General features: G+C 41.5%; 1 protein-coding gene across 1 annotated transcript in view; it reads left to right on the top strand.

Annotated features, from left to right (window-relative positions):
* Positions 1-5929: 5929 nt before the first annotated feature.
* The window catches only part of KCNAB1 (potassium voltage-gated channel subfamily A regulatory beta subunit 1), a 445278-nt gene continuing 433713 nt past the window's right edge, over positions 5930-17494 (top strand). The window contains exon 1 of the mRNA XM_005896620.3: positions 5930-6340. Within this exon, the coding sequence (XP_005896682.1) occupies positions 6099-6340 (242 nt within the window). The 5' untranslated portion in view covers positions 5930-6098. The remainder of the gene's footprint in view (positions 6341-17494) is intronic.

Genomic DNA, 17494 nt, shown 5'->3' with positions numbered 1-17494 from the left:
TGTTGTGAAGATTAAAGGAAGTACGGTATTTGATGTTGCTGACACAGAATGAATGGTTGTTTTTACAGCACCTGCTGCATTGCACAACTCCAGCGGCTGGCCATGGACACTGCAGTCTGTGTGGACGCTGTGCCTGGTGTTGCATATATGCCGCTGACCTGGACAGACAGAGCAAGCAACAATTTTCAGGAGACTTCAGTGCTTCAGAGGGGGTGGGAGGAGTAGAGCATGTGACCACAGGATCAACCTGATTTCAAATTTTCTGTCTCTCAACAATGCTTAAAACGAGACTGCAAAGCCCCTATAAAAGGACTAAGACCTCACCACCTACCTACCTTCCTCATCACCTACCTCTTCTCCAGTACATTCTGTGTCCCCCTGTGGCCATCTTTCAAGGCATTTCTGGCCACAGAATGTACTTTTCACATCGCAGTCCCATGGGCCATTTCCTTTGCATTTACCTTAGAATAAAACCATGTTTTGTCATTCTTTGAGACCTTTTGCAGAATGGGCAAGAGAGACACACCCAAAGTAGTGAGGGGAACTTTTGCTGCAAATGCCAAATCTCAAAGATGCTTTCTTATTGTAGATGTGGGTCAGTGTGGGATAAAATACAGGTGTCAGTGAAATCCCAAGGGCCAGCCCTGCCACAGCCCTTTACAGCTGAGAAAGAGACCATAGACCTGATTACTCTCATGCATGCTTCTGTTTTTCCTAAAACAAGGCTATAATGTATATATCTATGCATAGATTAGCAATATGATAATTACACATTGGGGAGGAGTTGCTTTTATGTCGTAGTGCAAGAGTGTATAATATTCAAGCAGCAGGGATAAGGACAAGAGAAAACAGACTGAGACTGAGGTAGAGGCCTTGTCTTCGGGAGCTAAGGTTGCCTTAACTGGGGCTCTCCATTACTTCCATGGTGTAACCTCCTGTGCTGAACATGTGTCCCCTCCCTAGTGTTGCTGGGATTGTTTTATTCTATTCCTAAAGAAATTTTGGCCTAAAAGGAGGTGAGATGTATTGTCTAGGAGAGGTCCAATCAATGATAAAGAGATTTTCTAGATTAGGCTTCCTCGGACTTCCTTGGTGGTCTAGTGGTTAAGAATGCCTGCCAGTGCAGCAGACACGGTTCGATCCCTGCTCTGGGAAGATTGCACATACTGTGTGTGCCACAACTACTGAGCCCACACACTGGGGCCCATGCTCTGCAACAAGAGAAGCCCATTCAGCACAACTGGAGATTAGCCCTCGCCCTCTGCAACTAGAGAAAGCCCACTCGCAGCAATGAAGACTCAGTGCAGCCGAAAAAAAAAAAAGTATATATATTATATTAAAAAAAAAGGTTAGGCTTCATGCTTGATTGCAAACTTCTGAAGGAACTCCTTCCACCCCACCCACCCTTCCCTTTCCTGCTGCTGTTACTTCCTCTACTCCACCCCCAAGACTGGCTTTTCATTTCTCCTCACTGCTTGCCTGTATTGTAGCTCATAGTGAGCTTTGTAGCCTGTACGGGTCTCTCTCCTCTCCTTTACTGTGAGCTCCTCATGGTAAAGGGCAAAGGCGATATTTTCTTCATTGTGTTAAGTTTATATAACCCATACATATTTAGTTGTGGTCTCATCACATGCAACATGCAACTAGACCCCAGGTAGCTCTGGGAAAGGTGAAGAGAAGAGACAATGGCATCGACAAGAAGAGAAACTAGTCAGATGGTTCCCAGAGGGCTGGAGGCAGACATCTCAGGCATGTGACTGCTCTGTCACAGCATCACCTGCAGAGCAAAAGGACAGAGTTCCCAAAAGTAATTGGAATAGGAAGGCAGGCTTGCTTGTATCTGTGGTTTGGTGTCCCTTGTCCAAATTCATCTGGGCAGCTACTCTTCATCCTGACTGTCAAAACATAGTTTCGTTCTTCTGGTCTCTTCAGTTCCTGTCTCAGCTTTCAATTGTAGGCCAAGACAATTTTTAGATGACTGTGAGCTATCCATAAATCTAGGATATTGTGTTTAACAAGTTGCCTCTTTATCCAAGAAAAATTAAAATTAGGCTATAAATATGATTGGCATATTCTAAGAATAATGGCAGCAATCTCATGGGCCTGGTATCTTAGAGAACTAGCTAATAATTCACTGAGTCAACACAGGAAAGGCCCTCATTTCTATAGAATGTCTAGCCCAAGTAGCTTTTAAGACTCACAAGACATTAGATCTAGAAGAATCCTAGAGATTACTTAAGTCTGAGGCCATAAAAACTAAGGGAATAGAGAAGTCAAGACCTACCCAAAGTCACATGGTTATTTACGAATGCTGAGCAGGTGTGGATTAAGCCTGCTCGTCATCCAGGGCTATATGAACTTCTATTTGTGACTTATAAGCCCCAGGGCCTCTTAAATTCCATTAGCAGAACATGGCCAGAAGCACCTCTCTCATCAGATAGCCATGTCATTTTTCTCACACTCTGCTGACCCTGAGTTTGTATAATGCGTAAAGATTCTGAACAATGTATAATAATTATCATCCCGTGGAAAGAAAGACAGATAGTAACTTCCCCCACCCCCGCCTCCCTTACCCTTGCTTCCACCCCAGCTGCTCAGAGCCATTTCCTATAGTCTTATGCTGCTGCTGCTAAGTCTCTTCAGTCGTGTCCGACTCTGTGCGACCCCATAGACGGCAGCCCACCAGGCTACCCCGTCCCTGGGATTCTCCAGGCAAGAACACTGGAGTGGGTTGCCATAGTCTTATACACATCATTTAAAATTTATTTGAATTTGAGCGACAGCCAAAGGACACACAATTCCTTTATAAATATAGTTTCTACTCCCTGTCTTCAAACTGGGACCTTTTATGAAAATGATAAACTTTTAGAACTTAGTAAAAGGAAATTCCAGCTTCTGGTAAATATTGGCTTTCTGATCCTTCTCTCCCTTCTTGGGCCTGGATCCATATTCAGAGGGCAGAAGAAAACAATGAGGCGGGCTCATGTTTCACTGTTCATGACTGCTCTTCCGGTTCACTCTGTTTCTTCCTTGGTGGAGTTCCACTGGAAGAACCACTTCCGTGGCTGATTTAAACAGTGGCTAGTGTAAGTGACTGAATAATAGATACAAACTTTACTTGGGAATTCGAGTTTCTCTTTAACTCCATACCACTGCTGGATTGCTCTTCTAGCTTTTCTGGCTTTCTCTTTGTAGGCTTTTATTTCTCTTTTGAGGTTCAGAACTTTGGCAGCTGGGGTGAAATTAGCAACAGATTGATAAGGGGGAAAGGTAGCTTTGAGCAACTTAAAATTCAAGCAAGCAAACCAGTAATATCTCTGAAGCGTTAATCATTCTCAAAATACCTTGCTGATTATTATGATACTTATGCCAGATACAGTCCATCCCTCCTTTCAAAGAGCTGGTGATCTAGAGGGGAGTTAGATGTGCACCTGCAGGAGGAGGTATCTACTACTCTGGGACTGTATATAGTCACTTATTTATTTTTGGCTGCACTGGGTCTTCATGGCTTTGTAGCCTTTCGCTGCTTTCAGAGAGGGAGGGCTGCTCTCCACTGTGGCGCTTGGGCTTCTCACTGTGCTGGCTTCTCTTGCTGCAGAGCACAGGCGCTAGGTGCGTGCGCTTCAGTAGTCGCAGCACACAGGCTCAGGATGTGCAGCTCTCAGGCTCTAGAGCGTGAGCTCGGTGGTTGTGGCACAGGGGCTTAGTTGCTCTGCAGCATGTGGAACCTTCCCAGACCAGAGACTGAACCTGTGTCCCCTGCGTTAGCAGGTGGATTCTTACCCACTGCAGCATCGGGGAAGTCCTGGGACAATATGAGTCTGTGTTCCCAGAGTAGGTACAAGTTGCCATTGGTGGACAAAGAGATGATTTTAGTTGGTACACAGAAGGAACGTTAAATGAGCTTGATTCACACTGTAAAGGTGGTATATTCCTATTTCAATTTCTTTCACCTCTTCTGATTACCTTAAAAAAAGGGAGATTAAAAGAAAAAAAAAACTCTCAGATCTGTGCTAAAATACCTAAAACACCTCTTTAATACCTATCAATCTTCTCAGTAAAAACCAAAAACATAAGTCTCCGTCTGATTGAAAGCCTTTGGACACCAATAATGTCTAGTTATAGTTTAATACTATTCTTCATTTTTATTGTATTTATTTTTTCCAGGTTGACTCTATTTTATTGCAAGTGATAAAGTTTTTCTATTTATGATGCTAGTAATACAATGTTGCCTTATTAAATCTCTCAGGACTGCTGTAAGAAATTACTACAGACTTTATGGTTTAAGCAGCAAATATTGATTTTGCCTGGTTATGGAGGTTGGAAAGTCCAAGATCAGGGTGTCAGCATGGTCAGGTTCTGGTGAAAGCCCTCTTCCTGTTTTACAGACAATTATCTTTTGCTGCATCTTCACATGTCAGAAAGAGAGCAAGCCAACTCTCTGGCCTCTTTTTATAAGGGCACTAATCCTAATCATGAGGGCTCCACTCTCACAATATAATCATCTCTCAAAGGCCTCACCTCAATCACAATGGAGATTAATTTCAGTATAGGAATTTTTGGAAGGAAACAAACATTTAATTCATAACACTAAGTAAATTTGTTTAGCGAAAAAAGAAAGTTTTCAATAATCCCAGACACTAAATAAATATTGGTATAGGTGGTACAAAAATATGGCAGAAATCATCAGGGTGTGCAAATGTTTGGGAAACTGTTTAGAGCTGTCAAGGGAGTGCTTTTGAGGTGAATTGCAAGAGGAATTTCAAGAAATGATTGTGTACTAGGGGTTAGGAGCTTGGGGAAGAATTCCTCGAGGAGATGAGCTTTAAGGGAACATTTGAAAGGTTTAGGGAGAAGCCAAGTGAGCAAGGATATGGTTAGGAACAGGAAGCGTGGTGAACTGGATGAACCATTCATGCCCAGAGGTCACGGTTGGAGGAGAGTCACAGCTGGAATCACAAAGTGGAAAGACCTTATACGAGGAACTTCTTTGCTTTTTTAAAAAAACTTTATTTTGAAATAATTATGGATTCACATGCAATTGTAAAAAACAACCCAGAAAGATCTCATATACCTCTTACCCAGTGAATGGGAGTTTTTATTTCTTTGTATGTTCAGATATAAGTTCTTTGTTGGATATATGGTTTGTAAATACTTCCTCTCAATCTGTAATTTGTTTTTTTCATTTACAGAAAGTTGATGAGATCCAATTTATAATTTTTTCCCTTTATTGATTGTGTTTTTGATATCAAGTCTAAAGAATTCTTCTCTTAGCCCTAGTTTCTGAAGATTTTCTTCTAAGTTTTTACCTAGAGGTTTTATAGTTTTACATTTTACATTTAAGTCTGTGATCCATTTTGAGTTAATTTTTATAAAAATGTGAGGTGTTTAAGTCAAGGGTTCATTTAGTTTGTTTTTGTTTATAAATGTCCAATTTCTCTAGCACTGTTTGTCAGAAAGTCTACCCTTCTATTGCATTACTCTTACATCTTTGTCAAATATCGGTTGGGCATATTTGTATGGGTCCCTTGCTTGTTACAGTCACCTTATTGATATCACCTATCATTTGACTGCAACATCTGAAAAATAAAAAGGTTAATGGGCCTTTCACCCAAATGAATAGTATAATAAATTACTTGACTATGGTATGTTTTATGACTTAGAGAGGTCTCATTACATACTCATGAATCATCCCCAAGGCCTTATGGTCCTTATGAGAACAGAACATTTGGCCCCTATCCCACCAAAATATTTCCTTTTACCTAAATAGAAAGACATGGGGAAGGGTGCCCATATTTTTTTTCCCCAGGGCCAATAAGCGATTGCTTAAGTTCGACTTTGCAAACTTTACAGGGACGAGAAATGTGATTGGTTTTGGTCAGGCTTCTTTTTGCACAGGCTTCAGCAGGGACTTAAACTCACAGTTCTGCCAGGAGCCTGCTCGCATACATGAACGATAAGGGACATCTAAGGAAAACAAACTGATCCCTTTTAGGGACACATCAAAGCCAGATAACCCAAGAGAATCCTAGCAAGATACAGCCAGTCTTAGAGTGCAGCACTGTGAAATTAGCTTTGCCTCCTTGAGTTTATGAAGGATGCATCTGTATAAACCTGCTTGTGCAGACATCCCCAGCCCCAAGCTGGGTCTGCCCAAATCCAGTGAATCGGCTCTGAAATGCAGACGGCACCTAGCAGTGACCAAGCCTCCGCCTCAGGCAGTCTGTTGGCCTGTTAGGCCCAGTGGAGCAGTGGAACGGAAATACCTGGAGAAGTTTTTACGTGTCCATGGAATTTCACTTCAGGAAACCACCAGGGCAGAGACGGGCATGACTTACAGGTACTTGTTGGTTGCAATGTTATCCAGCCAGGGCACTGCATTGAAATCAAAGTTTGTTGTTATTAAAGAAACAAGGGTTGAAATAGCAAAAAAAAGAATTTATGTAGAAAAAGGAAAAGAAAAATGAATGCAGTGAGCCTTCTTCTTGGGCTGCCTTATTTTTTCAAGCTTTAAATTGTCCACTGTCTCTTTGCTTCAAAGATTACATATAGTCAGGCTCACCTGTGGAAGTTCCCATCCTTGTGCCATTAGAAATGTCTTTGCCTCGATACTGAAGCAACAGTATGTGTTTTTGCAGGTCATAATGATGAATGGGAGCTCTCTTCTTCTTAAGGAAATTTATAAATTAAGAATAGAATTTTTTTTAATGCTGCCTTGTCTTCAAGGCTGTTATTTTCTTTTAAGCCTGAATCGTATGGTCATGCTAGTAACTAATAAAGTAGCTCACGAGACTGAACAAATTCTTAAAATGACAGCACTTTTTATCAGTGTAGCCCAACGTAAATTACTGGTTGTTCTCTAACCCTCTAGTACCATCCATTTATTCTGTGAAAGATTAACGAAAGGGAGAAATTTTTTCCTAGTATGTGGTTGGATGTATAATCTTTTAAAATTGCTCTGAAATAGATTGCTTCCATGTCCTGGCTATTATAAACAGTGCTGCGATGAACATTGGGGTACACATGTCTCTTTCAATTCTGGTTTCCTCGGTGTGTATGCCCAGCAGTGGGATTGCTGGGTCGTATGGCAGTTCTATTTCCAGTTTTTTAAGGAATGTCCACACTGTTCCCCATAGTGGCTGTACTAGTTTACATTCCCACCAACAGTGTAAGAGGGTTTCCTTTTCTCCACATCCTCTCCAGCATTTATTGCTTGTAGACTTTTGGATCGCAGCCATTCTGACTGGCGTGAAATGGTACCTCATTGTGGTTTTGATTTGCATTTCTCTGATAATGAGTGATGTTGAGCATCTTTTCACGTGTTTGTTAGCCATCTGTATGTCTTGTTTGGAGAAATGTCTATTTAGTTCTTTGGCCCATTTTTTGTTTGGGTCATTTATTTTTCTGGAATTGAGCTGTAGGAGTTGCTTGTATATTTTTGAGATTAGTTGTTTGTCAGTTGCTTCATTTGCTATTATTTTCTCCCATTTTAAATAGAAAGTATCATTCTTTTTCAGAGCTATTATTGTTCAAACCTCTATAAGTACGTCTGTGCTTAGCTAAATAACCCAGCTATACCTGCTTGACAAATGACTAGAGTTTTAAACATCCAGGAAACTGAGCAAAAGCTGTTCAGAAGGACAAGGATACTGAAAACAAACAACTTCCCTTCCCCGCTCCAAAAAAATCCCAAACCAAATCCCTTACCATTTATAAAGAACGGTTGTCTTAGTTCAAGTCAAAACTTCTAGTTCATAGAATAAGATTGCTTTTGTATAGACAAGATGTCCCTAGGTGATTTTATTTTTCTATAATCTAAAGGTCTATTTTAATGCAGTAACTACTGCTCTAGTTATCAGCTAATTTGATTAACAAAGCAATTTGCATTGAGATGGCTCCTCTCTGGAGAGCAAAGTATTTCACATGGACTCTTTAGGCAATAAAGGGCTCCTGCAGAAGAAGAATGAACTCTTCGAGTTTTATAGGGCATATTAACATAGGACAACTCATCCCATCGTGCTTTCAAAGTAGAGCCTAAGAACCAAAAGCCTTTCCAAAAGAATCCGTGGTCCCACAGCCTGGGATCGAGGAGATGCTGTCATTCCTCACCATCTTCCTTGAATCTATCTATACTGGAAGGAGCTGCCTTCTCTCTGTCTCTCCTCATTCTCTCAGTCTCTTCTCCATTCTTTCCTTGACCCTCAGTGGTAACAGTGGTGGAGTATAGATCTGGGAAGGATGGACTGTTTCATTGCTTAAAAAATAATCTGTCTTTGCATCTTTGTCCCAGGATGGGTGGTATCACCATGGAAGTGAAAGTGAAGTTGCTCAGTCGTGTCTGACTCTTTGCGACCCCATGGACTGTAGCCTACCAGGTTCCTCTGTCCATGGGATTTTCCAGGCAAGAGTATTGGAGTGGGTTGCCATTTCCTTCTCCAGGGGATCTTCTTGACCCAGGGATTGAACCCAGGTCTTCCACCTTGCAGGCAGACGCTTTACCGTCTGAGCCACCAGGGAAGTTCCAACAATGAACTCTTGTGTAAATCTTCAGGGGGTATGCCTCTTTTGCTCAGAGTCCCAGTTTGAATACCAGTTACATATTTTGTGATGTGTGTCCATGTTCAGATGAACATGTTTCAGGACAGTGTTTTTTCAAGCAGTTATGGAGTAGAGGAATGCCTTCTTCAAATAGATAAGAGCAAAAGTGTCTTAGTTGAAGTTGGGGGCTTAGAGCCCACCTGCTTGAGGGGAGCAGTCACACCAGCTCAGGTCCCCAGGCACGCCTGCAGATCCTGTCTTCTGCATGACTCAAGAGTACAGTTCTGAGATGAATCTTCAAGATGCCTTGAAGAGCAGGACTAGCAGGTTCTGCTCACAGAGGCAGGCTCTTAGGCAAGCCTATGTGCCACTAGCCCACACTCAGGGAAGGAACGGGATTTAGGAGATTGCTCTTCCTAGATCAGAATATGAGGAGAAAAAAGTACAGTTAAGTAGATAATTGGTCCCAGAAAATAACCAAGGCTTTGAATTATGAACTTGCTGTTTTCTGCCACATCTTCCTGATATATATCATCCTCCTCCTCTGTCTTTCTCCAAATTTCCATAGTACTTTGTCCTTTTTTCAGGGCACACTAACTGTTCTTATTTCAAACATTCTCCTTTAAGCATGAGGGACAGATTTTAGTGGAAGAGAATTCGGAATCTCTTGGTTCCTTCCCAACCTGGCTTTTGACCTTAACTTCTTGTAGGTGTAGTTGGGGTTAGGAGAGGAGATGTTTATATTCTTCTTTACCTTGTTTTCTATCTCCCTCCAAGACCATGGCTATATTAAAATACCTCATTCCACCTGTCTTTTCTATTTTCTTCTTTTTGAAGGGCATTGTTTCCTGTGTAGTGCAAAGATAATAGGCTTTGGAGCTGATCAGACCAGAGTTCAAATCCCAATACTTCTGCTTTACAAACTGTGTGACAAGGGGCCAGCTGTGACACATAGTGCTTAACACACGGTAGGTGTTCACTGAAAGTAGCTTCCCTTCCTGCTTATTCTGTAGACTCCTGTCAGTCATTCTCATGTCAGGAGATGAAAGCCCCGTAGAGCTGAAACATACGATGGATAAGATAGAGTATTCTCAGAAAAAAAAGAGAATTAGAAGATCTGCAGTAACATCTCTATGAATATGCTAGAAGTCATTATGTTGTACATTTCAAATGGGTGAATTGTATGTATGTAAATTATATATCAATAAAGTTGTTAAAAATAAGAGAAGTTTAAAAAATCTGCAGTAATTCACAATCTGTGTAGGTTTCCATGCTGAGCTTAGAATTCTGAAAGGTCTGGAAGAGCTGGGTAAGCTGTTTTCTCTTCCTAATTTGGTCAGATGCCATTGCAGCCTTCAGCCCAATACCAGCTGCTCAGGTCCCTCGATCATCTGTGAGAGAGCATTATGTTGTGTTTCCATGGAGACTTGGTTATATTTCTAACTAAGGGTGACCAGGGGAGGAAAAAAAAAATCAGTAAATATGCAAACACATGTATCAACTGAAAAGAAATGGGAGGAATTGTTTGAATGTGGGGTAAAAAGTGCCAAGTTGCTGTGCTGATCCTTCTGTTGGCTTAGAATTTTTCAGCAAAAATAGAAGTTTTTGTGAATTCATTTTATTAAGGTCTATAAAAGAGTCACTGAAGAGGGTCTTTCAGTCATTTCTAAGAGGCCATCTCTAGTATTAATACAAAGCATTGACCTCTGAGCCAGACAGTGAACCTGAGCTTCAGTTCAGTTCAGTTTAGTTGCTCAGTTGTGTCCGACTCTTTGCAATCACATGAACTGCAGCACACCAGGCCTCCCTGTCCATCACCAACTCCCAGAGTTTACCCAAACTCATGTCCATTGAGTCGGTGAAGCCATCCAACCATCTCATCCTCTGTTGTCCCCTTGTCCTTCTGCCCTCAATCTTTCCCAGCATCAGGATCTTTTCAAATGAGTCAGTTCTTCATATCAGGTAGCCAAAGTATTAGAGTTTCAGCTTCAGCATCAGTCCTTCCAATGAACATTCAGGACTGATTTCCTTTAGGATGAACTGGTTGGATCTCCTTGCAGTCCAAGGGACTCTCAAGAGTCTTCTCCAACATCACAGTTCAAAAGCGTCAATTCTTCAGCACTCAGCTTTCTTTATAGTCCAACTCTCACATCCAAACATGGCTACGGGAAAAACCATAGCTTTGACTAGACGGACCTTTGTTGACAATGTAATGTCTCTGCTTTTTAATATGCTGTCTAGAATGGTCATAACTTTCCTTCCAAGGAGTAAGTGTCTTTTAATTTCATGACTGCAATCACCATCTGCAGTGATTTTGGAGCCCCCCAAAAATAGTCAGCCACTGTTTCCCCATCTATTTTCCATGAAGTGATGGGACTGGATGCCATGATCTTAGTTTTCTGAATGTTAAGCTTTAAGCCAACTTTTTCACTCTCTTCTTTCACTTTCATCAAGAGGCTCTTTAGTTCCTCTTCACTTTCTGTCATAAGGGTGGTGTCATTTGCATATCTGAGGTTATTGATATTTCTCCCAGAAATCTTGATTCCAGCTTGTGCTTCTTCCAGCCCAGCGTTTCTCATGATGTACTCTGCATATAAGTTAAATAAGCAGGCTGACAATATACAGCCTTGACGAACTCCTTTTCCTATTTGGAACCAGTCTGTTGTTCCATGTCCAGTTCTAACTGTTGCTTCCTGACCTGCATATAGGTTTCTCAAGAGGCAGGTCAGGTGGTCTGGTATTCCCATCTCTTTCAGAATTTTCCACAGCTTATTGTGATCCACACAGTCAAAGGCTTTGGCATAGTCAATAAAGCAGAAATAGATGTTTTTCTGGAACTCTCTTGCTTTGTCCATGATCCCAGCGGATGTTGGCAATTTGATCTCTGGTTCCTCTGCCTTTTCTAAAACCAGATTGAACATCTGCTGGTTCACAGTTCACGTGTTGCTGAAGCCTGACTTAGAGAATTTTGAGCATTACTTTACTAGTGTGTGAGACGAGTGCAATTGTGTGGTAGTTTGAGCATTCTTTGGCATTGCCTTTCTTTGGGATTGGAATGAAACCTGACCTTTTCCAGTTCTGTAGCCACTGCTGAGTTTTCCAACTTTGCTGACATATTGAGTGCAGCACTTTCACAGCATCATCTTTCAGGATTTAAAATAGCTCAACTGGAATTCCATCACCTCCACTAGCTTTGTTTGTAGTGATGCTTCCTAAGGCCCATTTGACTTCATATTCTAGGATGTCTGGCTCTAGGTGAGTGATCACACCATCGTGATCATCTGGGTCATGAAGCTCTTTTTTGTACAGTTCTTCTGTGTATTCTTGCCACCTCTTCTTAATATCTTCTGGTTCTCTTAGGTCCATACCCTTTCTGTCCTTTATTGAGCCCATCTTTGCATGAAATGTCCCCTTAGTATCTCTAATTTTCTTGAAGAGATCTCTAGTCATTTCCCATTTCTCTTTCTAGTGAAACGAAACTCTCTTTCCACTAGAGTCTTTCCCATCTCTAGTCTTTCCTCTATTTCTTTGCATTGATTGTTGAGGAAGGCTTTCTTATCTCTCCTTGCTATTCTTTGGAACTCTGCACTCAAATGGGTATATCTTTCCTTTTCTCTTTTGCCTTTCACTTCTCTTCTTTTCACAGCTATTTGTAAGGCCCCCTCAGATAGCCATTTTTCTTTTTTGCATTTCTTTTTCTTGATGATGGTCTTGAATCCTGTCTCCTATACAACGTCACGAACCTCCATCCATAGTTCATCAGGCACTCTGTCTATCAGATCTAGTCCCTTAAACCTGTTTCTCACTTCCACTGTATAATCATAAGGGATTTGATTTAGGCCATACCTGAATGGTCTAGTGGTTTTATTTTTTATTTATTTATTTTTTACTTTACAATATTGTATTGGTTTTGCCATACATCAACATACATCCACCACGGGTGTACACATGTTCCCCATCCTGAAATCCCTCCCACCTCCCTCCCCATACCATCCCTCTGGGTCATCCCAGTGCACCAGCCCCAAGCTTCCTGTATCCTGCATTGAACCTGGACTGGTGATTCGTTTCTTATATGATATTATGCATGTTTTAATGCCATTCTCCCAAATCATCCTCCCCCCCACAGAGTCCAAAAGACTGTTCTATACATCTGTGTCTCTTTTGCTGTCTTGCATACAGGGTTGTCGTTACCATCTTTCTAAATTCCATATATATGAAGTCAAATGGGCCTTAGGAAGCATCACTACAAACAAAGCTATACTGTATTGGTGTTTTTCTTTCTGGCTTACTTCACTCTGTATAATAGGCTCCAGTTTCATCCACCTCATTAGAACTGATTCAAATGTATTCTTTTTAATGGCTGAGTAATACTCCATTGTGTATATGTACCATAGCTTTCTTATCCATTCATCTGCTGATGGAGGTCTAGTGGTTTTACCCACTTTGAGTCAAGGTAAAAGTACATAGAGAAGCAGTTTTATGGACAAAGCACATACACAAAATCTAGACTGAATAAATATGCTATAAGCACCCAGGTTTCAAGCAATTTTATAATACATAAGCCAAGAAGGACTCAAGCAGATGTAAACTGAAGGTCTAACGCAGAGGTCAACAAACTTTTCCTGTAGAAGGCCAGAGAGTAAATATTTTAAGCTCATGGGCCACGTCTACCTTTGTTCTACCTACTGAGCTCTGCCCTTGTAGGTGGAAGTGAAGAGTTAAAGTGTTAGTTCCTCAGTGGTGTCCAACCCTCTGCAACCCCATGGATAGAGGAGCCTGGCAGGATACAGTCAAGAACACTGGAGTGGGTTTCCATTCCCTTCTCCAGGGGATCTTCCTGATCGAACTCTGGTCTCCCGCATTGCAGGCAGATTCTTAACCATCTGAGCCACCAGGGAAGAAGCCATCAACAATAAGCACAGGAGTGGTGGGCATGGCTGTGTCCCAATTACACTTCACTTATGGACTTGGACCTGGATTTGGCTCTGTACTCTCCAGCAGTACCACCCTGGGAAGAGGGCCACAGAGCTCTTTACAGCAATCGTGGAGTCCTTGAGATGGATAGGAGCCAGCTGTTCAGGGACGGAACATTTCTGGAGATTAGAGAGAAAGTTCTTCTCCTTGGTGTAATTAATAACATCTTTTAAAAAATCCTTATAGTAAACACAGCATTGAAATTCCGCAGGCTCTTTCTCATGGGGCCCCTAATATTTATAAGGGGCATCATATCAAATAATAATTCAGCCAAAGCAAGTGGGTGCAGTAGAAGAAATGGCCTTGGTTTAACAGCATTCCAATTAGCCTGGAGTTTTTTATACCTAAAGGTTCCTCACTAATAATAAAACAGATTTTTCTGTTTTATAACGACAGGTTCATGGAATGGAACAATTTTTTCTCAAATTCGAAAAGAATGCTTTTTGCCAACCAAAGACAAAATTTCTACAACCTTGAGTTGAAGGTGGAAAGGGCAAAATGATAGGTGGGGCAGGGGTGTTTTGGAATTGCTAATGTGGAACAGACTTTGGAGATAATTTGCTCCAATTTCTGGTCTTATAGCTGAAGAAAACTGAGGCTCAAAGGTGTTGCATTTCCAGTCAACAACAAAGCCGGGACTAGAACCTTTGCCCTTTGGTCCCAGTCCAGTGATTTTTCCACAATCCATATTTATTGCCACCCCTCCAACCCTCATCCCACCCCAAGCCAACACACACCCCCCCACACACCGCCCATACCATGCACACATACCCCACTCATAGCCTCCACATACACACCCATATACCCTCATATTCCACATGCCATGCACACCCCACACATACCCCCACAGTCTCCTACACACACACAAACACACTCCCACCATACATATGCCCCCATATCACACACATACACCCCCTATATTCCACACACTATACATACACACCTCACACAGCCCACATACACACACCATATACACACACCCCCATACCCCCCAACACCTCCCACACACTACACACCCCAAACCCTTCCCTATACCACCCTGACACACATATTTCAAAACCCCCACATATCCCACATGTACCCAACACAATCCCCCCCACACCATATACATACCACACACACACCACACACATCACATACACAAATATACACACCAACATATCATACATACACCGCATATTCCACACACATTGTACACACACATCCCACACCCCTACACACATCCACACACCTCATCCCTTCCCCATATTCCCCACACATTTCTTACCCCCCATCCCCTACACACACACCACATACATTGCACACACCGTACACCCTGCCTCCCGGGGATGCTGCAGTTCAGACACATTCACTTTCCCACTTGGAAAGTCCAGCTTTCCAAGCCCTACTTTTCTTGCTCTGCTCTGTAATCTGCTTCAGTCCTACTTCTTTGCACACCGACCCTCTATCCCTGTCCTGAAATGTTGAGTTGCACTCATTTTTAATTTCATCTTACTCACTGTAAGTGATGAAACATTGAGTCTTACTCATCATTACTTTCATCTTACTCATCATAACTTTTCCCACCTAGAATGTTCTTACATGTCCCCTTTGCCAATGTAAATCCAACCCACAGACTCTCCCTTGTCTCTGACACATGACTTGTCTTTGATTCATATAGTCTGGATTGTGTGTGTGTGGCGTGTGTCTCAAAAGTATGCTGTTGTCATCTTGAGGGGAACGACTAGAACTTATACTATTTTGTAATCTTCCATGCTTTGTACTTGGGTGTATTGCTTCTTGGGGTATATGCATTCATAAGTTAGGAAACAGAAAGACCCCAAAGACAAGTAGGAACACCCCTTTCCCCTTTAATAGTACTCTAGCCCCATATTTTCTCCTGTATCTTAGATAAAATGTTACTTAACCTTGATGGGTCTCAGTTTCCTTATCTGTAAAATGAGCCTAATTCAACTTACCTCATGACACTGTTGTAAGAATTAAATGAACTCACATTCATGACAGTCCTTAGCTCACTGTCTGCCCAAGTGGGAGCCTAACAAACAGAATTCCCTTGCTTCACCTCCTTCTTAAACACTTCTAGGAATCCATCGTTTAGTCATCTTTCAGAGGCTGAAAGAAAATGTGTATGGTGATGTATTTAGAAAAGAGAGAGGAGCATAAAATAACCACCTGTAATTAAATCTTACACAGTTCTGAGCACATTACTCTGTTTTCCTCATTTGCTTATATGCATTTTTTTTTTTTGCTTCTCCTATTGGAACATATTGTTACGATCTATTGAGAAAGCATTGTTGTTGTTGTTTTACTTCACACGTTGTCTCCTATTTAATGAAAACAGCCTCATGAAATATTGGAATAAATTACTCTCCAACTGGTGTAATATAAAGATAAAAATAATTTTTCATCAGTCAGTATATTTCCAGTGCCTAGCCTTGTGTCTAGAATGGAAATAATTTGAGACAGAATGGAATTAATAGGGCTAGAACTCCCATTGGTACCTTCCAGTACCTCTCCCATTCACCTGCCACATTGCCTGAGAATTTCTTCAACTAGAGGCTCTGTTTCTCCTGTTAAAAGGGAGGTGTGTAATATAAGCTAATAGGCAGCAGATCAAGAAGGAAACAGGACACTGGCTAGGCTGACCTGAAAGCAAAGAAGATAGGAAGGAAGGTTCTAGGCTGGAACTGGGGGCAAGCTTGGTTGTCAGGGCACAGCACAGTGCTACAGGAACTGTGAAGGGATGCAAGGGAGAAGGCCTGAAGAAGAGGCAAGAAAACTAGAGTGAAACCTCACTCATCTACTAACTTGTCTCAAAAATGTTGGGTGAAGCGTTTGGAAATATTAGTTAACTGATAGCTTTCACTGATCTCTAAATGAAGATTCTAAAGATAAGTCAGAACTAGTTTTTGCTCTGTAAACTCTTTCCCTGGTTTCTGTCACAATGGGAATGTAGTATCCTGGCTGGAGGATTTGCAGACCAGCTCCTCCACCCTACCCCTTTCTCTGATCCTCTGATTCCTTGTCTATGAAATGAAAATACACCCACTTCTTGCCTTTTCTGGTTTTCATGATTTCCATTCCACTGTGGAAGTCGAAAATTATTTTTGTTACTCAGCTGAACTCACTGTCTTCCTCCTAGCCTCTCCCAACCCTCTAAACACCCCTTCACCACATACTCCCCTGACCTACATTTTTCATGGAATGCTTGGCACACTCAGATCTGCTTGAAAAGTATATATGGCCAAGATTTTGGAAAGCAAAAGCTTAGAAAAAAAAATGCTAGCTGAGCAGGGGGTTGTATTTTCCATGTTAAAAAAAGCCTACATGATTTATTTTAGACTGGCCTCATTTTGGTCAGTCTCGGGGCCTGTGCTAATTTGCTTTGGGTCCTCTGACTGCAGCTCTCCTGGCATCGATATTGCTGGAGGAATGATGCTGACACTGAGATGGTCCAGGTTCAGAGCCTATGTGATTATCTGAAACCCAAAGAGCCTGCTGATGAAAGACTTAGAAGGCTTAGTGAAGGGGGTCTCTTCAAAATGCGGCCAGATGTTTACTTCCTATTGAATGGAACAGAAGTTCTAAAACAAGTATGTTTTAAGTGTCAGTTTAAATAGAAAATGCTTTAAAATTTAAGCAAGGGTGAGAGATGAGTGCCCCCTGGATTTGTAATATTATTTTCATTCTGTTTTGAAATTTCCACTTGTGGTTTCCCAGAGGGATAGTTGCTTTATGCATAATGAAACACTGAAAATTCAGGGCTCAAGAACAAGACTGGGTTTTTTTCATATAGAAATTATTTATAACTGTTTTATATTAAAAACAATCATTTTGAGAGCTGGTTTTCCTGTCCAAGGAATGACTATAATATGTTTTTACTCAAGGGAAAAAACAGAAACCAAACAACAAAATCTCTTCCTAAATTTCTCTGCAGTGCCTGCAAGTGCCACTAAGATGTGCTATTTCATTAAAAAATGAA

Source organism: Bos mutus, chromosome 1, assembly GCF_027580195.1.
Source record: "Bos mutus isolate GX-2022 chromosome 1, NWIPB_WYAK_1.1, whole genome shotgun sequence".
In the NCBI taxonomy this organism is placed as follows: Eukaryota; Metazoa; Chordata; class Mammalia; order Artiodactyla; family Bovidae; genus Bos; species Bos mutus.
This window is presented reverse-complemented; position numbering and strand designations above follow the sequence as displayed.